The sequence below is a fragment of the Hemibagrus wyckioides genome, linkage group LG06, assembly GCF_019097595.1.
Source record: "Hemibagrus wyckioides isolate EC202008001 linkage group LG06, SWU_Hwy_1.0, whole genome shotgun sequence".
Lineage (NCBI taxonomy): Eukaryota > Metazoa > Chordata > Actinopteri > Siluriformes > Bagridae > Hemibagrus > Hemibagrus wyckioides.
Genome location: NC_080715.1, coordinates 18,103,666 through 18,118,503, shown reverse-complemented (window position 1 = coordinate 18,118,503; position 14,838 = coordinate 18,103,666). Strand labels below are relative to the sequence as shown.

The 14,838-nt window shown below is 38.8% G+C and overlaps 1 protein-coding gene across 3 annotated transcripts in view; it reads right to left on the bottom strand.

Annotated features, from left to right (window-relative positions):
- Window positions 1–901: 901 nt before the first annotated feature.
- enox1 (ecto-NOX disulfide-thiol exchanger 1) overlaps window positions 902–14,838 on the bottom strand; it is a 48,070-nt gene continuing 34,133 nt past the window's right edge. The window contains exons 7-15 of one of the 3 annotated variants that reach the window (XM_058391810.1): window positions 14,271–14,483; window positions 12,566–12,672; window positions 10,903–11,020; window positions 8,973–9,157; window positions 7,878–7,985; window positions 6,222–6,281; window positions 5,012–5,111; window positions 3,767–3,852; window positions 902–1,802 (exon numbers count right to left, since the gene is read on the bottom strand). In XM_058391810.1, coding sequence (XP_058247793.1) covers window positions 1,671–1,802; window positions 3,767–3,852; window positions 5,012–5,111; window positions 6,222–6,281; window positions 7,878–7,985; window positions 8,973–9,157; window positions 10,903–11,020; window positions 12,566–12,672; window positions 14,271–14,483 — 1,109 coding nt within the window. In that variant the 3' untranslated portion in view covers window positions 902–1,670. Of the gene's footprint in view, window positions 1,803–3,766; window positions 3,853–5,011; window positions 5,714–6,221; window positions 6,282–7,877; window positions 7,986–8,972; window positions 9,158–10,902; window positions 11,021–12,565; window positions 12,673–14,270; window positions 14,484–14,838 lie in introns of those variants that run through there. The other 2 variants (XR_009204734.1, XR_009204735.1) reach the window with 2 other exon arrangements.

Genomic DNA, 14,838 nt, shown 5'->3' with positions numbered 1-14,838 from the left:
GCATTGCTATGGTTGGCCTCTTCACCGAGACCTTTAACCCTCAACCGCTCCAAGAGGATCATATCATGCCCGACCCTGTGCACTGAACCCAAATTCTTGGGGATATGTATATTGCATCTTGAATGCAGCATGTCCTACAACAGTAATGTGCAAAGTAATAGCACTTGAATGCATTTCAACCCGAAGCTAAAGTACACTGTATAATTCATTCATTATTTTTTTTGTTTGTGTAATATTACATTTAAGTTTTTAAAGGTACATATGACCTGATGAGCAGGAATTTAAAACGTAAACATAACCTGAAGGTATTTCTGTCTGATTTGGTTTGTAATCCCACTATTGAATGTCACCCAAAGAACATCATCTGGCTTGAGTCTGGTTCCCCTTGTTGTTTCCTCCTCATCCATCTCAGGGAGTTGTCCTTGCCACAGTCGCCTCTGGCTTGCTTATTAGGGATCTAAATATAAATCTACATCCAGAACTCTGTAAAGCTTCTCTCTGAGAAATTGTCTATTACTAAAAGTGCTACACAAATAAAAATAACCGAATCTATTACTTCATCGTACTTACTTCAGCTGAATAGATTACTATAAACTCTATTTCCATCAGTAATCAGTTACTGCCACATTGTATGTGTACAGAATTATCCTAGACATGCTTTAGAACTGTTACCATGTTGGGTCAAAGTTGAAGGAAGAAATCTAAAAATGTGCTTATAATAGCTAGCTATTTTCTTCTTTCCCCTTAAGACAACAGCTTGTTTTATTCAGAGTGATTACTGAGCCTCCGCTTCATTCTTCATCAAGTCTTCTGACTGTTACTGCAGGAAATATTAGGGAAAAAAATAAACACGGAAAATATGACTCCGAGACAGTGACGTGACACAGCTTTCATCTCTGTGTGTGTAACAGTGTTTGGGTTTCAATAAAAAGGGTTTTTTAATAGAGTTTTTGAGAGTTCATAATTAACATGAGCTGAAAACGATGGTGCATTATGACACAAGGAGAATGCACATTACATACACCATCCACAAAACAACAAAAGACTCCCGTCACTCAGGGGTGGAAATGAGTTCATGAGTAAGTATTAACTGCAGCATGTTTACTATACTGGAGCATTTACCACAGCTGAAGTTCCCGTAAGAACTGTAGCACAAAATGCACAAGGACAAGCCGGATGAGAAACTTTTTTAAAATTCTCTGAGCGCTTTCTTTAATGTTGTAATGAGGCGATCTTAAATCTGTCATTTCATTTAGTAAACTGGTGCATGAATGTTCAGTACAGCGAATAGCTTCAGCATCTGGATCTGTCGGGTGCACACGTGTGTCACTGTATGTAACATATCCATATTCCACATTCTTCATGGAGAATTGAGCAGTGCTGTATTCCTAGCTTTCTCTCCCCGCTGTTGACAGGAAGTTACGCAACAGGATCAGACTTCTGAATAGAGCTTCTTCAAGTAAGCACATCTATCCTGATTCTGTGCATTTTCCTTTGCTGTCATATATCAGCATCTATAAACCAGAACAGCAGGAGTGACAGCTACAGCAGTGAGGGAGAACCCTGCACTGAGTTTCTCTGAGGCTTTGGCCAGTCTCATTCTGTCTGTCACCGAGGCACAGCGCTCGCAGATCCCGTAACCTCAGTGTCAGCAACTGTCTCTCTCTTCGCTATGTTGAGCTGAGGGCCTCAAAACCACAGAACTTCCAGCGTTTTTCCAACGTGGCACCCACGCCACTGAACTCCTGCTTGAACATGTTGGGTAGCCGCACCATCAGCCGCTCTAAATCACTGGCAGAGATCTGAGAAGAGAGATTCAGACAATTACCTGTCAAAATACACTTATTTATATATACCTAATGTAAAATCTGATCGATTTTTATGTAAATTTAGTTCAAATTCCCAGTCTTAAGCTTATCGAAAATGCAATATCAGTTCAATGTAATGCAGTTTGATCAGGTGAATTAGGCCAGCAGTCAGAATCCATTTAATAAGGGCACTTAAAAAGAGACTTCAGTACAGGTTGCAGGAAATAAACCATTGAAAATAAATGGCTTAACAAAAAGACTAGTCTGTGATTATATATCAGGCGAGTTTTTCTTGTCATGACGACATGCGTACTTTTCACTTATTGTCAATCGTGTCAACATAATGACAGAGTATTTTCTGGTTTCTGTGCTCATAAGGTACAGACAGGCATCACAGAAAATGGAAAGTCAAATCATATAAAAGGTGCATTTAAAGATTGCTGAGAGTGATTTCATTTGCCTAGTAGAGTTTTAGTCTCTATTCTAGGGTTTTCAGCCTTGGGCACATTTCACTGAGAAACTGGAGACCAGTGTGGCACTTTCTAAAAGACTCTGAGCTGAATAATGACATTACATGCATTCATATCACTCATGCTATAATACATGACATTTCTCAACTAGCATGAGGATGTGTTTTTAAAAGAGACTTCAAAGCCCTGGGATAAGGATGTCTGCTAAATGCTGTAAGTGTAAATGTGAAATTTTTAATGACTGTAGTGGAAAACATTCAAATATTTTCATGCCATTACAATTTCTCTAAATGCAATTGAGGTGATTGCAAATGTAAAATGATAAAATCTATATTTATTATTATTTTTTTTTAGACAAACTAGTCCAATAAACAATTTTTTTGCTTCATGCTATTTCATGCAACAGTGTCTCTATTCCATTTATTTTTTTATGTGTACTATATATATATAGTCATTTGGGGACATGTATGAGAATATTTTGAATTCATCAATGTCCACTGCTTTTAACAAAAGTATTTTATTATTTTTTTAAAACATTTTTCACACATTTAGCTCTTTTTCAACAAATGAGACCCCTGGCCTGCAACAGCATGAACATAAATAAATATTTAAAGTTTATCAGATATACAGCAGAACACTTACTACTGTTCTGTTTACCATCATCATGGAAATTACAGGAGAATAAAAATATTATTCCGACTTCAAAGCTGACATAAAATAGATATAATAGAGAGGTTGTACATTTGTGAAATCTGAACTGTTAGAAATTCCTTTTTACCGTCGACAGAATGGAAATCCATTTATCGGATGTTTTTGCACAGTATAAACATATGAATTATTTTATCTTAAAGATTGCAAGTCTGATATAAAATTAGGACATTGTAAAATAGGACATTGTAGGCTTTCGGTGTAAGACATTTTTTACCTCTGTTCAGATAACCTTACACACAATTTTAGTGGTTGAAATTAACGCCTTCAAATTTGGGATGTTTCTGAAGAAGCACTTGGAGCATCTCAGAGACCAGAAATGGGTTTAATATCACCATTTACTTAGAAGATAGAAACATTTGAATAGAAAAAAACACTGTTTTATTTTTACCTTTCTATGAATATATTTCCCCTAAAACCAGAAATACTTATTAAAAGCTACAGTAGCCCCGAGTGTCTACTTTCATATGAGCCATTAATCACCACTATTGAAAGTGACTTGTTAAAGAAATTCAATGCTGAACATGGGCACAACCAAAACAGGTGCAAATTCCTTTTTCGGCCACTGGTAAAAATAGCTAAAAAGGCACATGTAGAGGTTGAAATGAACTGAATAAGTTTTCCCACTCAGAACGTAAGTATGGTTATTTCCATATACCATGAATACATCTTTTATACCACTCTAGAAATCAGACAAATACTTTAAATGCTATAAACTGTGTGCATTTACAGATCAACAAATGCTTTCCTTGCTATAAAAGAAAGGAAGAAAGGTATTACCTTTGCATCAAGCCTTTGAATATAAGACCAGAGATACTCAATATTAGCTCCAAATGGGTGGACATGGAGGAAGGTTGATATAACTCCTGCACAAAAAGAGAGCTCAGTGTTGTTATGGCCACATTTGCAAGTAACTGACAGGCTGGTAATAAAGGCAGGCTGCGCAATCATAAAACTCCTCGTCTGAGCAGAACCAGCAGTCGCCCCCCCCACCCCCTCCCCCACCTTAGTTGATTACTTTGGAGAGGTCCTCCAAAGGTAACGCAGTGAAGCAGAGGCAGAGAATATAGTGCCTTGCCTGGAGGGTCCCAGGCCAATATTTATTTCCTTGATTTATATGGCGTAACACTGCCAATTACAGAGAAACCTAATTCAATTCCCTTCACAAGCCTTCCTTTCACAGAAGCTCCCTCATGAACGTGTCGGGGAGGGGTGGGCTCCATCATGATGTCTGCTCAGATTTTAAAATGAGAGACAGAGTAGCAGTGCAGGAGCAACTTTTTCACCTTCATGCTGAGTTGCAGTCTGCTGCTCCAGCATAGATAAAAAATGTATTTCTGTACGAAGGGAAGCAAATCTAATAGTAATCATCTTATATAAAGGGAAGTATATTAGCAGTGCTACTTATGGGAGCAAACGAAGGCTTCCTCTCCAGAGTTAACACTCCAGTGCTGCTGACTGATGGTTTAAACCTGTAAATGTAAGCAATTTTGTGTTTCATTGTGGAATCTTTTATGCCCCTTCTGCTGGAACAAGCTGAGCTCCTCTGCCGTTCTGGCTCACGGCCCCTCAGTCATTTTTTTTATTTTCAACTCCAGCTTCCATCTGTATAGTGTGTTTCCTCACTGTTAGCAGGACAACTATGATTTATGTGTGGGTGTGTCAGTAAGGGTGTGTGTGGGTGTGCAAGTGTGTGTGGAGAATTAGTGTTGAATGTGTAGGTCAGAGCCAGTGGAGCGCCTATCAGACAAAGAAACAGCTCCCTTGAGCCCTTTTGACATTAGTGCTCCTCAGGATCTCCATCCAAAGGACAGAAGACAGACAGAAGCTGTGACTACATCTCCTAGCAACTAGTCTGCCAGTATTTCTCTGTCTCTGACTCTCATTCTCCCTCTCAGCCTACTGTATGCTTTCAGATATCAGGGTAGGACTAAAACTCTGTGTTGAAGTCCAATTCATTCACCATCCTTCCCAAATCCATCCACTTTTGATCAAACCTACACACACAGACAGGAGATAGCTTACCAAGTAGCAAAGCTTCCTTCTCAGATCTTAGAGGACCTCGCGTCACCCCCTCATTGCTCTTCTCTCTTTGCTGATAGAGTGCTGCAGTGCCGTTTACTCCCTGTCCACACAGACGCACACATACATGTCATGCACATACATAAAAATAAGGTGCAAGGTGAGTAAGAAGCAAATCACAGTGAATGATGAGCTAGAAGCCACATACATGCTGACCAATCTGTAGTAAACAAGTATTCGGCTCCTCTTTCAGAAAAATCAATGTTTATCGACATTTTACCCCCATCTGCTTTGCAGAGGCTGCTGAAGATGGCAGGCGATAAGTCAAATAAATGATGAAGTGATTCACAGATCACATCAAACACACTTTGCTTTTTAGATGCTCTTGGAGGTGACCTCACAAATAATGCCAACTTTGCAGAAGGCATGCATATCTGATTCAAATCTGTACAACAAATGTCCAGACAGTAACAGTAAAATATATATATTTACTTAGCTGTTAAAATGGTATGTTGTTTTGCGAAAATATTGCCTTGCAATAAAATTAATATTTCTTTCATAAACCCCAGCGATATAGATTGGTATATTTTTCAGTGTATTCCAGTTCTGGAGAGAAGATGCTGCTCTTAAGCTGCTTTGTTACACAAACTCTGGTGGGGAGTCATTTCCTACAGTCACCCATCTGCTCCATGTGTTCACAGTATTCTATAGATAGAACACCATAAAAAAACAAATGCATAGCATGAGAAGATGTCAGATGTAAGTAATCTAGACAGTGCCTCTGAGTAGAGAGGATACTTAAACCTTAGACCCTATTATTTATAGCAGACATGTCCTGATGGAAAAGCTGTCAATCACTACCAGTGCATTAAGAGCTACAGAAATGATGATGCTCACATGGCTCTAGCGCATTTTAAATAAGATGAGCTCTTTGTACAGCTTTGGCAGTATTTAGGAGAAACATGCACAGAAACAGCTACATATTTTTAGCATAAATCCAAACCACATTTAGCAAGAGAAACTGAATACCAAGGCTCACCTAGCCAAAGGGCTGGTCATGAATGGTTTTGATGTTACCATTAAAACTTGCAGAACATAAGAACCTTGTATGTGTTCTCAAATTTATTTCAGCACACTTCTCAGCTGCATTATGTGAAAGCAGCGTGTTCAGAATGCAGTAGTTTAGTGATAAATGTCACTGGCTCTTCTTTACCTTTTCAGGGGTGCTACTGGTGTGGTTTGTTCCTTCCACCAAGTCTGTGCTGTTCAATAGCTATAGGAAGAAAACAAAGTATTTGTGTTTTTAATGTTATAGAATTGTATAGATATAAATACATACAATGCTAAAAGAACAAAATGTGAAGAAATTCTGTTAAAGCAACCCTCTATAATCAGACCATGTCTTAATATTTTCATAGCACATACACTGAGCTGAGTAACCGTTAAACATTTAATCCCTCATTCAGACCCTTTTACAGTTCTGCATGTATTCTACATGTTTGTTGTAAGAGACTACTTCTGACAATGTGTCAAACCCAACGTTCCTGTGTAGAAACATGTAGGAAGCAGATCAGTCGTAGAGTTCAAATCATGTTTATCAATCCTGTTAGGATTTGGGTTAGTCGCAGCATAAACCACAATCTCCACAGGACCTCTGCTTTATTGATGTTCCCATTATCTCAGTCAAATAACATTCATGCAAACCAATGTCTGCAGTTAGGAAAATTGAGTAAACAAGCATGGATTTTATTCTGTGCTCTAAGGCCAACCACGGTGCTAGCAAAAATGAGAGGAGATCGTGTTGCGCTGTTCGGCAGTGAAGAAGCAATAACACTTGGATCATCTTTCAGGGGCACTTTGTCAGTGACACGATTGCACTAAACACACTGTAGAGTATGCTGTCTTTATAGACAGCACATTTTCTCCCTGTCTGCAGGTCAGAGAGCATGAAATGGTTAAGTAGAGAATGGGATGTGCTCTTATAATAGAGACAGTAAATGAGTCAGGTTCAGTAGTTTTTAAGCAAAACAGAAAAAAAAGCTGTGTTCCACCATTCACACGTGCTCATATACACAACTGCATGAAAAAGATTTTGTGTGTCTGTGTCACTGTATGAACACATTGAGTGACCTTGTGTAGTCGCACATGCAGAGACAGAGAGCGCCAATTTAGATCATCTCCCAACAGAATTTTGTTCTAAATATGGGTTATATCAGGACAAAAGATTTAGGAGTAAAATAAGACCTCTTAGTAAATTATCTACATTCATAAGGGATGTCAAATTAAACAGTTAATATTGTTATTTATAATAATTTATAGTAGTTAAAAAAAATATGCTTTAAGACACAGGTTCCCAAACTGAGGGTTGATATACAAATAGGGCCAAGTGCGAAACTCATTTACAAATAGCTCTTAAACTAAGACTGTCGGCTAGTATTTTGTGCAAATTATTTTAATCTTTTCATTATGCTGAGACATTTATTTACGTTTACATTTACGGCATTCGGCAGACGCTTTTATCCAGAGTGACTTACAGAAGTGACACACTGCACTAGCATTGCAGCTGACCGATAAATATGGACAATTTTCTCCATCCATCTACCTTAGTTCCTTGACAGCAATGAGTGACTCTAAGTCAATGGAACAACAGAAGTCAAGAAAACAAACAGGAAATTATGCTGAAACTTTTACTGATCATGGATTTACAAAAATGATGGTAAACAATCAGGACAAAACCAAATGGGCCATAGAAAATACATAATGTCCATATAGGGTCATTTGCTCAAAATCCTTAAGGCATGGAATCCCTGCTTTAAGGGGTACAAATAGACATTAAGGGTTTAATCCCTACTACATGTGTTAAACATACCTTCTCCCTGAGACTGAAGATCTCCCCCTCTAGATAGCGCTGCTCGTCTCGTGCCTGCTCCAACTCCAGTTCTTTTCCCTTCAGCTCATCCTGGAGCCTCAGTAGTTGCTGTGGAGATAGACAGCATTATAAAGGGTAAATGATAACAGACGCCAGCAAAGTACTTGTCTGTGTAGGTGATGAATGCTTATGAAAGGAGATCAACAACAGGGATCTTAGTCTGATGCAGCAAAAATAGGCACTGGACTGGTACTTAGATAAATGTTCTGTGTAGCTACTGATATCTTGCTTCAGTCACTAATAAACAAGCTAACAGTATTAATGTATTAAAGTGCTCGCATCTCAGCTAATGTTGCTTTACCAGTGCCTTATTGTTTTATGGTTATATGTAGTCAAGTCAGACATAAAACAGCACACCTGGTCACAACACAACTGTATAAACACAACCTGATAGATAAACTGATCTTTATGCTGTGTTTATCCATGCTCCTGGTCATACTGTGCCTGACTAAAATTGTATTGTGCTTGATATAAAACACAAATTCTTGTTTTCCCATCAAAATGATAAAAAAGATTTCTCACTGGAATCATACAGGATAAAAATAATATTGACTAATAATATCATGTTAGCAATCACTGAGTACAAATGCTAGACTTAGTCACCAGAAATGTGTCATGTTATGAAAGATAAATGCATCATGACTTCTGCTTCATGTTTTTTTTTTTTCCCAGTGAATGAGAGACTGGAGTGTGTTAGGTTTGTTTTTGTGGAGAGAGGCAGCAAAGGACTGCTGAAGGATAAACTTGAGTTAGTCGAAGTGTCTGGCAGGCTGCACTGCAAGCTCCCAGCACTCTTGCTAGCAGGTAAGCTGCACCACTTTGTGTAAAGAGGTCAGACATATCCCAAGACATCAGGGTGAAATGGATCTGTGGTTATAGTGTGCACGTGAGCTTATGTTTTATAAAGAGTTTATAAAGGGTAGAATTGAAAGCTGCTGTTATTCTGGCTGAGGTATGCGTGTGTGTATGTGTGTGTGTGTGTGTGTGTGTGTGTTGGAAGGGCTTCAAAAGGGGGATGTTTGAGATGTGTGCTACCTGCTGCATGCTGTGCATGGTTTGCTGCAGGAAGTTGAGCTGATGCTCATGACTGTGCTCCTCATCAGGATGCTGCATCTTTCCCTGCTCCTTCTTCAACAGTTCCACCTCATTCCTGTAGGCATCCAGCTGCCAGCGAAGACTGTCATTCTCCTCTCGCAGACCATAAGTGCGCACAGCCAGAGCTACAGACACGACAAGAATACAAAAGACTGTTAGAATAGTATATGAAAAGAAGGCAACAAATAAGGTTTGTAATGATCGGAATGCCAGTAATAAGAAATATGACAGTGAACAGTGCCAATATACAGTGCATATATCCAACAGCAACCTTATAGATATAATATTATTACCAGTGATCAGACATTGGTTTGCTTTTCAGTGCCTTAAGGCTCTGTCAGGCAAAGTAATAAAATAGGCCGTTTCACACTGCACTTAACACCAGGGTTATCGTCGTTCTACACCCTGCTTTTAACCCAGGGAGAGGAAAATTTCACCCTGGTAATTTAGAAGCGGGGTTAGCACCGATTTTTATCCCGGGTTGTGAAACCTTGCTCCAAACCAGTGTGAGTAGTGCTTCTGCAGTGTTAACTCTGCATTGTGGTGCCAAACGTGTACAGTGTAAAAGATGTGATGTTAGTATGTTATGGCTTGTCGCTTAGCAACTGACATCCAATCAGAAATTGAACAGTGTGTGCCTCATTTCACATGAAAACCAGGATGTAGCAACACTTAAGAAAAACGGCTCTGTAGCATCAGGAGGCAAAACACTGAACATCACAGAAGTGCTTGCGATAGAGGGGGGAAATACTGAAAAAAATAGAGGAAACTGGATATCAGTGAATGCCTGGTCAACTACATGAGAAATTTGAAAAAGGGACAAAAACAATTACAAATCGCCGAGAGATAACAGTACATCCTTGGGTGCAGAACGGCAGACCCGGTCTTTTTTCCTCACTGTTGTGAAAGCACGAGACAAGCTGTTATTTAAACCAGTTGCACACTGTATTTATCCAATCATGGTTGTTGACATCGCAAATAAACAAATAAGAAGGTTAAGCCAGGGTTTAGGAATGTACAGTGTGAAACGTCAGATTATGAATAGTCAGGATTAATTGTTAACCCCGGGTAAAGTATGAGCAGTGTGAAACATGAAACAAGATAATAACCCAGGATACTGTTTCCCCCGGGGTTTACAGTGATGGGTTAATAATTTCAAGTGTGAAATGCCGTAGGCTATAGCCACACATCATCGTTAGGTCAGAAGTACTGTATACTTCATGTTGTAGATGGATTACCATTCAATTTGTATCTATAGCTGAATATATGCCCTTAAAAGGTAGAATGTGCAGTTGACAATTTCTGTTACAACATCAGGCAACTGTTTTACATGTCAGTGGTGCTGGTGTCACATAATTCTTGGCCTCAAGACAGGATTTTTCTCAAAGTCGTCGGAGACAATTGTAAAATGCATTAGCTGCATAAAGACTACGGAACTGAATTAAGATATTGAATATTTTTCTATTCCAAAAAAAATACTATTCAAGGTTTCAAGGTTGGGTGGTTCATGATATATAGCTAAGCTCTGAATCTCCAGACAGCTGAGCTGTGCAGAAACAGTTCTTCTTAATTCAGTGGTGTCAAGACAAGCCATAAACCTGGATGGTTTAATAACTCATTTTGACACTCCATCACAAAGAACTAAATAGATAAATATTTTCCTCAAGATTAGATATGGATTTGACAAATGAGATTTGAGTAAAACTAGTGTTGGTTTAGAAATAAAGCACACTAATAGTGTTATACTCACAATGGTATTTAATAATGCATACATTCACAGACGCTTTGAATCCTGACAGACTCATGAATCACGGGTCGCATTTAATAACAGCACACAATTTAATTAACATCTGAAGAACACAGTTCATACCTGCGTTATCCATTCGAACCTTCTTACAGGGGTTTTCATCCAAGTCTTCATCTGACATCTCCATTTCTTCTTCCCTTCGGATTCCCATGATCTCCTCACTGTGGGCGTTTCTCAGCTCCTAAAACACCAAAATCATAAACACACCCAGTCATCCACCCACACAAACACACACACACACACACACACAGACATACACAGTAGGAGAGACAGAGGGAGTCAGAGAGAATCATGCACACACCATTAGTGGCATCTGTCCTGTAACATGTTTCATTGCACACTGATTTTATATTTCATATTTTTTCTACAATAAAGTTTCCATTTTATTTACAAAGGTAATCACTGTTAAAGCACGTACTGTATTTAAGGTAGTATAATAGTATGCTTTTCTCAATGATAGTATCTCTGTCTTTCAGCTCTGAATAGGCTCTTAATGCAGCCCAACTTTGTGATAGAAAGACAGACAGTTGGTGACTGATCGAGTCCAACACAGCCTGCTGAGAGAGCTGAGGCTCTGCCATCACACAGCTGTGTGTGATAACAAAAGCTTGGATGCTCCATTTGTCTGGGACTGAAAAGTGTAAAAAAATCACATTATACAAACTTCCAGGCTCACTGATCCCCCGATAGTCATTATAGGGATCAGCAGTGAGGTGGTTTAATGCCAGTAGTGTGAAATCTTGCAGATCAGACACAATAAATAACCTTGGAGCTGTTGCACTGAAGGGAAAGAGAGCACATACAAGTTTCTCTATATGTATGCACTGGTATAGTCCCACATTGCATGTTCATTTGTCTCATTTTGTTTTGTTTGTTAAACTATGATAAACAGACATTTTCTCGATCTATCGATCATTTTTGTTGCCACTATATTTTATCACAAAAAGGTAAGAATGTTATAATATGACATACAACTTAGCTTAAGCATATTCTGACCACACTGGCCAAGATTTCACAATGGTGACATCAACACTGATTTTGGCCTGTCACTGCACCAAAGTCACCCTCACAAAATCAGCATCTTACCTCTGGTTAGACTGAGAACATAAATATGATGTTTCCTTTTACTGTCTGGACTTACAGAAGTGTGGGTATACAAATAGTGTACTTCTTGAATTGAACTTCATAATAGGAACTTAGTAACTGTACTTCTTAATAGTAACGCCTTTAGTGTACTTCATGTTTTTTGGTCCTCACAGAGAAAACATCCCAATAACTTATGCCAATAATCAGTCATTTGCAAATGCAGTACCTCAGTGTGCAACCAAATTGAAAGAAAGTATATCTATAAGGACAAAAAATACTGGCTCCAGGTAGCTCCAAACTTCAAATCCTGATCAAAGTCCTAGAATGTAACACCAACATACTTTTTAAAATTTAATCTAAACCTAATGCAAATTTAATCGGTAATGAATTATTAATCCAAGTCTATCATTAATGCTATCATTTTAACCCTAGAAGTATCCGTTGCCATGGTAACTTAAGAGATACTTGACTTTCTAGTACGCATAGACTGTGCTGCAGAGTGAGAGACCAGAATCGGAAATGCAGGATGGTTTATTTGTGAGACCACAAAAGCCATAAAGACCCACAAGTCACATTAGCAGCTTGAGCAACAATGTAGCCTGCGGAGTCAGTATGACAAGAAGATAGGAGACATACCAACCTCACATTGCTTTCGCCAAATGTCTATGTTCTTGCGCTGTGCTTTTGAGAAATGGTCCCATGCCTTTTGCCGGGTGGCAGCGCTGAACACGCCCGTAATCTGCTCAACTTTGGTGGATAAGGAAGTCAGACAAGACAAGCCATTTATGTAGAGCCACTGCCAGCTAGAGCCACACACCAGAAACCTTCCCAGTGAGGTTCCTGATAGTGTCTGCTCTATTGTACTTACATCTTATGACCTGCTGATTCAAATCCTTAACGACTGAGGAAGGCAACAGGATACAATGGTTGGAATTTTGGGGAAGCTGATTGAGAGCTTCGCTTAAATTTCTGTCATATTATTGCATTAAAATGTCAATATGCAATGTATGGGTTTCAGATTAGTTTTCAGGAACATACTGAACTTCTTACCTCTTGTAAAATGTTGCCTTTTGATCTGACTAAAATTACATACTTGGTTATAAATATTTGTATGATTTGTATGTGCTGTGTTTTTAAACAGGCCCATGCACAGGGTTAATTTGAAATGTGAGGTACAGTAGCCCGCTAGTTCCTAAGAATCTCTGTTTGTGTTTAGCATACTCATATTGATATATGGGCTTTAGAGCAGGGGGAAAAGGCAAGTCTCATGTGATGAATACAAGCAGATACCTCATTAATTATAATCTTCATTAATGATAATGTTTAAATGATAATTTAGGCAGTCAGTGTTGCAATATAGGCGCTGGTTTAGAGCCACAATGCTGTTTAAAAGCTGAGCCATCCTTTATGGCTGGGATGGAGCTGATCCAGATGTGACTTGATGAAGCGGATCTTAAACAATGGTTCAGCCAAGGGTGAGGTCCCAGTCGCAGAGTTCATGAACACATTTGAGGTTCATTTTTTGCAATGTAAGAAGCCAAGTTATAACAAAAAAATATAATTATTAGACATACCAGCCAACCAGTGTAATGGCAAAAGGGCAGGAGTATAAGATCGATTGTGGTCTGTTTGTAGTCTGTGCATGTGCCTGTGTTATAACCATTATAACATTCAAAACCACCTCATGCTATTACTTTGTTAAATTACACTAAAAGACAATATTTATGAATTTCTATAACTGTGGGCAAACTGCCATATAGCTTCAACTAGAGACATAATTTAAATTCACATCTTGTTTTCCGTTATGACACACCCAATAAAAGCCTTTGTATTAATGATCTCACTCTTAGAATCTGATTTTGGCCTACCTGTATGTTAAGTTGAACAGCTCCATCCCTGAAATGAAGACAGGCTCCTCCCACTGAGACTGTACTTACCCAGGGCCATTCTGGGGGCTATGGCTAGAGTCCCCCTTTGGGGCTAGGTCTGATCTTATTATAATATACTGTATGTATGCATATATATTTATATATATATATATATGCATACATATAAAAACCTCTTCCACTTCCTGACAGGCTGACATAAATAAGGCTTATATAACATAATTGTTACTTGCATTAAAAGCTAGTTTGTATGACATTTTGGCATAGCTGCTAGATGAAGCCATTTACAATGGTTCATCTGGAAAACTGAGTCAGAAAGCCCACTGATCTGATCAAAGACTGAGCCAGCTTAAGAATCACACATAATCTTGGACAGAACAAAGGATGTACTGTTGTCATGGTAACACTACATGAACATCTCTACGTAAGCAGTGTGTGTATAAGGCCTGTGAGTCTTACATTGGGTGAGGATGGTGAGCAGTGAGTTCTTGAAACACTCTTTGGCTTGCTCCATCTCCTCCTCATGCTGGGCCTTCTCGTTCATCAGACGCCGCACGTGACTGTTGGCTGACTGGATCATGGAGTAGAATTGGTTGGCAGTGCGCCGGTTCACCTCACCCCTTTCTATCCATGTGAACAGTACTGCTATGGCCTCACTGAACTTGCTGTCATCTGTGGGGAAAAGTGAGAGATCATTATTCGATTGTCTTTGACATGAATTCAGAGGTAGATAGTTGGTTTTTAAAATATTTTTTCATATATGAAATATGGTTGCTCACACATATGTTTAGCCTATTTCAATGTGTTAATAGAACATTTAAGCTGGAAGCTGGGTCGTTTTATGATTCAATAATGATTTGATGAAGCAGCAGCAGCTCGTGGCCATAGATTTTGAAGGGGCAGGATAAAGGCAATAATGACAAACAGAATTAGGTCTAAGAGGCTATCACACTTGCCTTATGCTAAAGACTTCTATCTACTGAATATTAAAGCTACTCCAAAATAGGCAGTTGAAAATCAACAACAT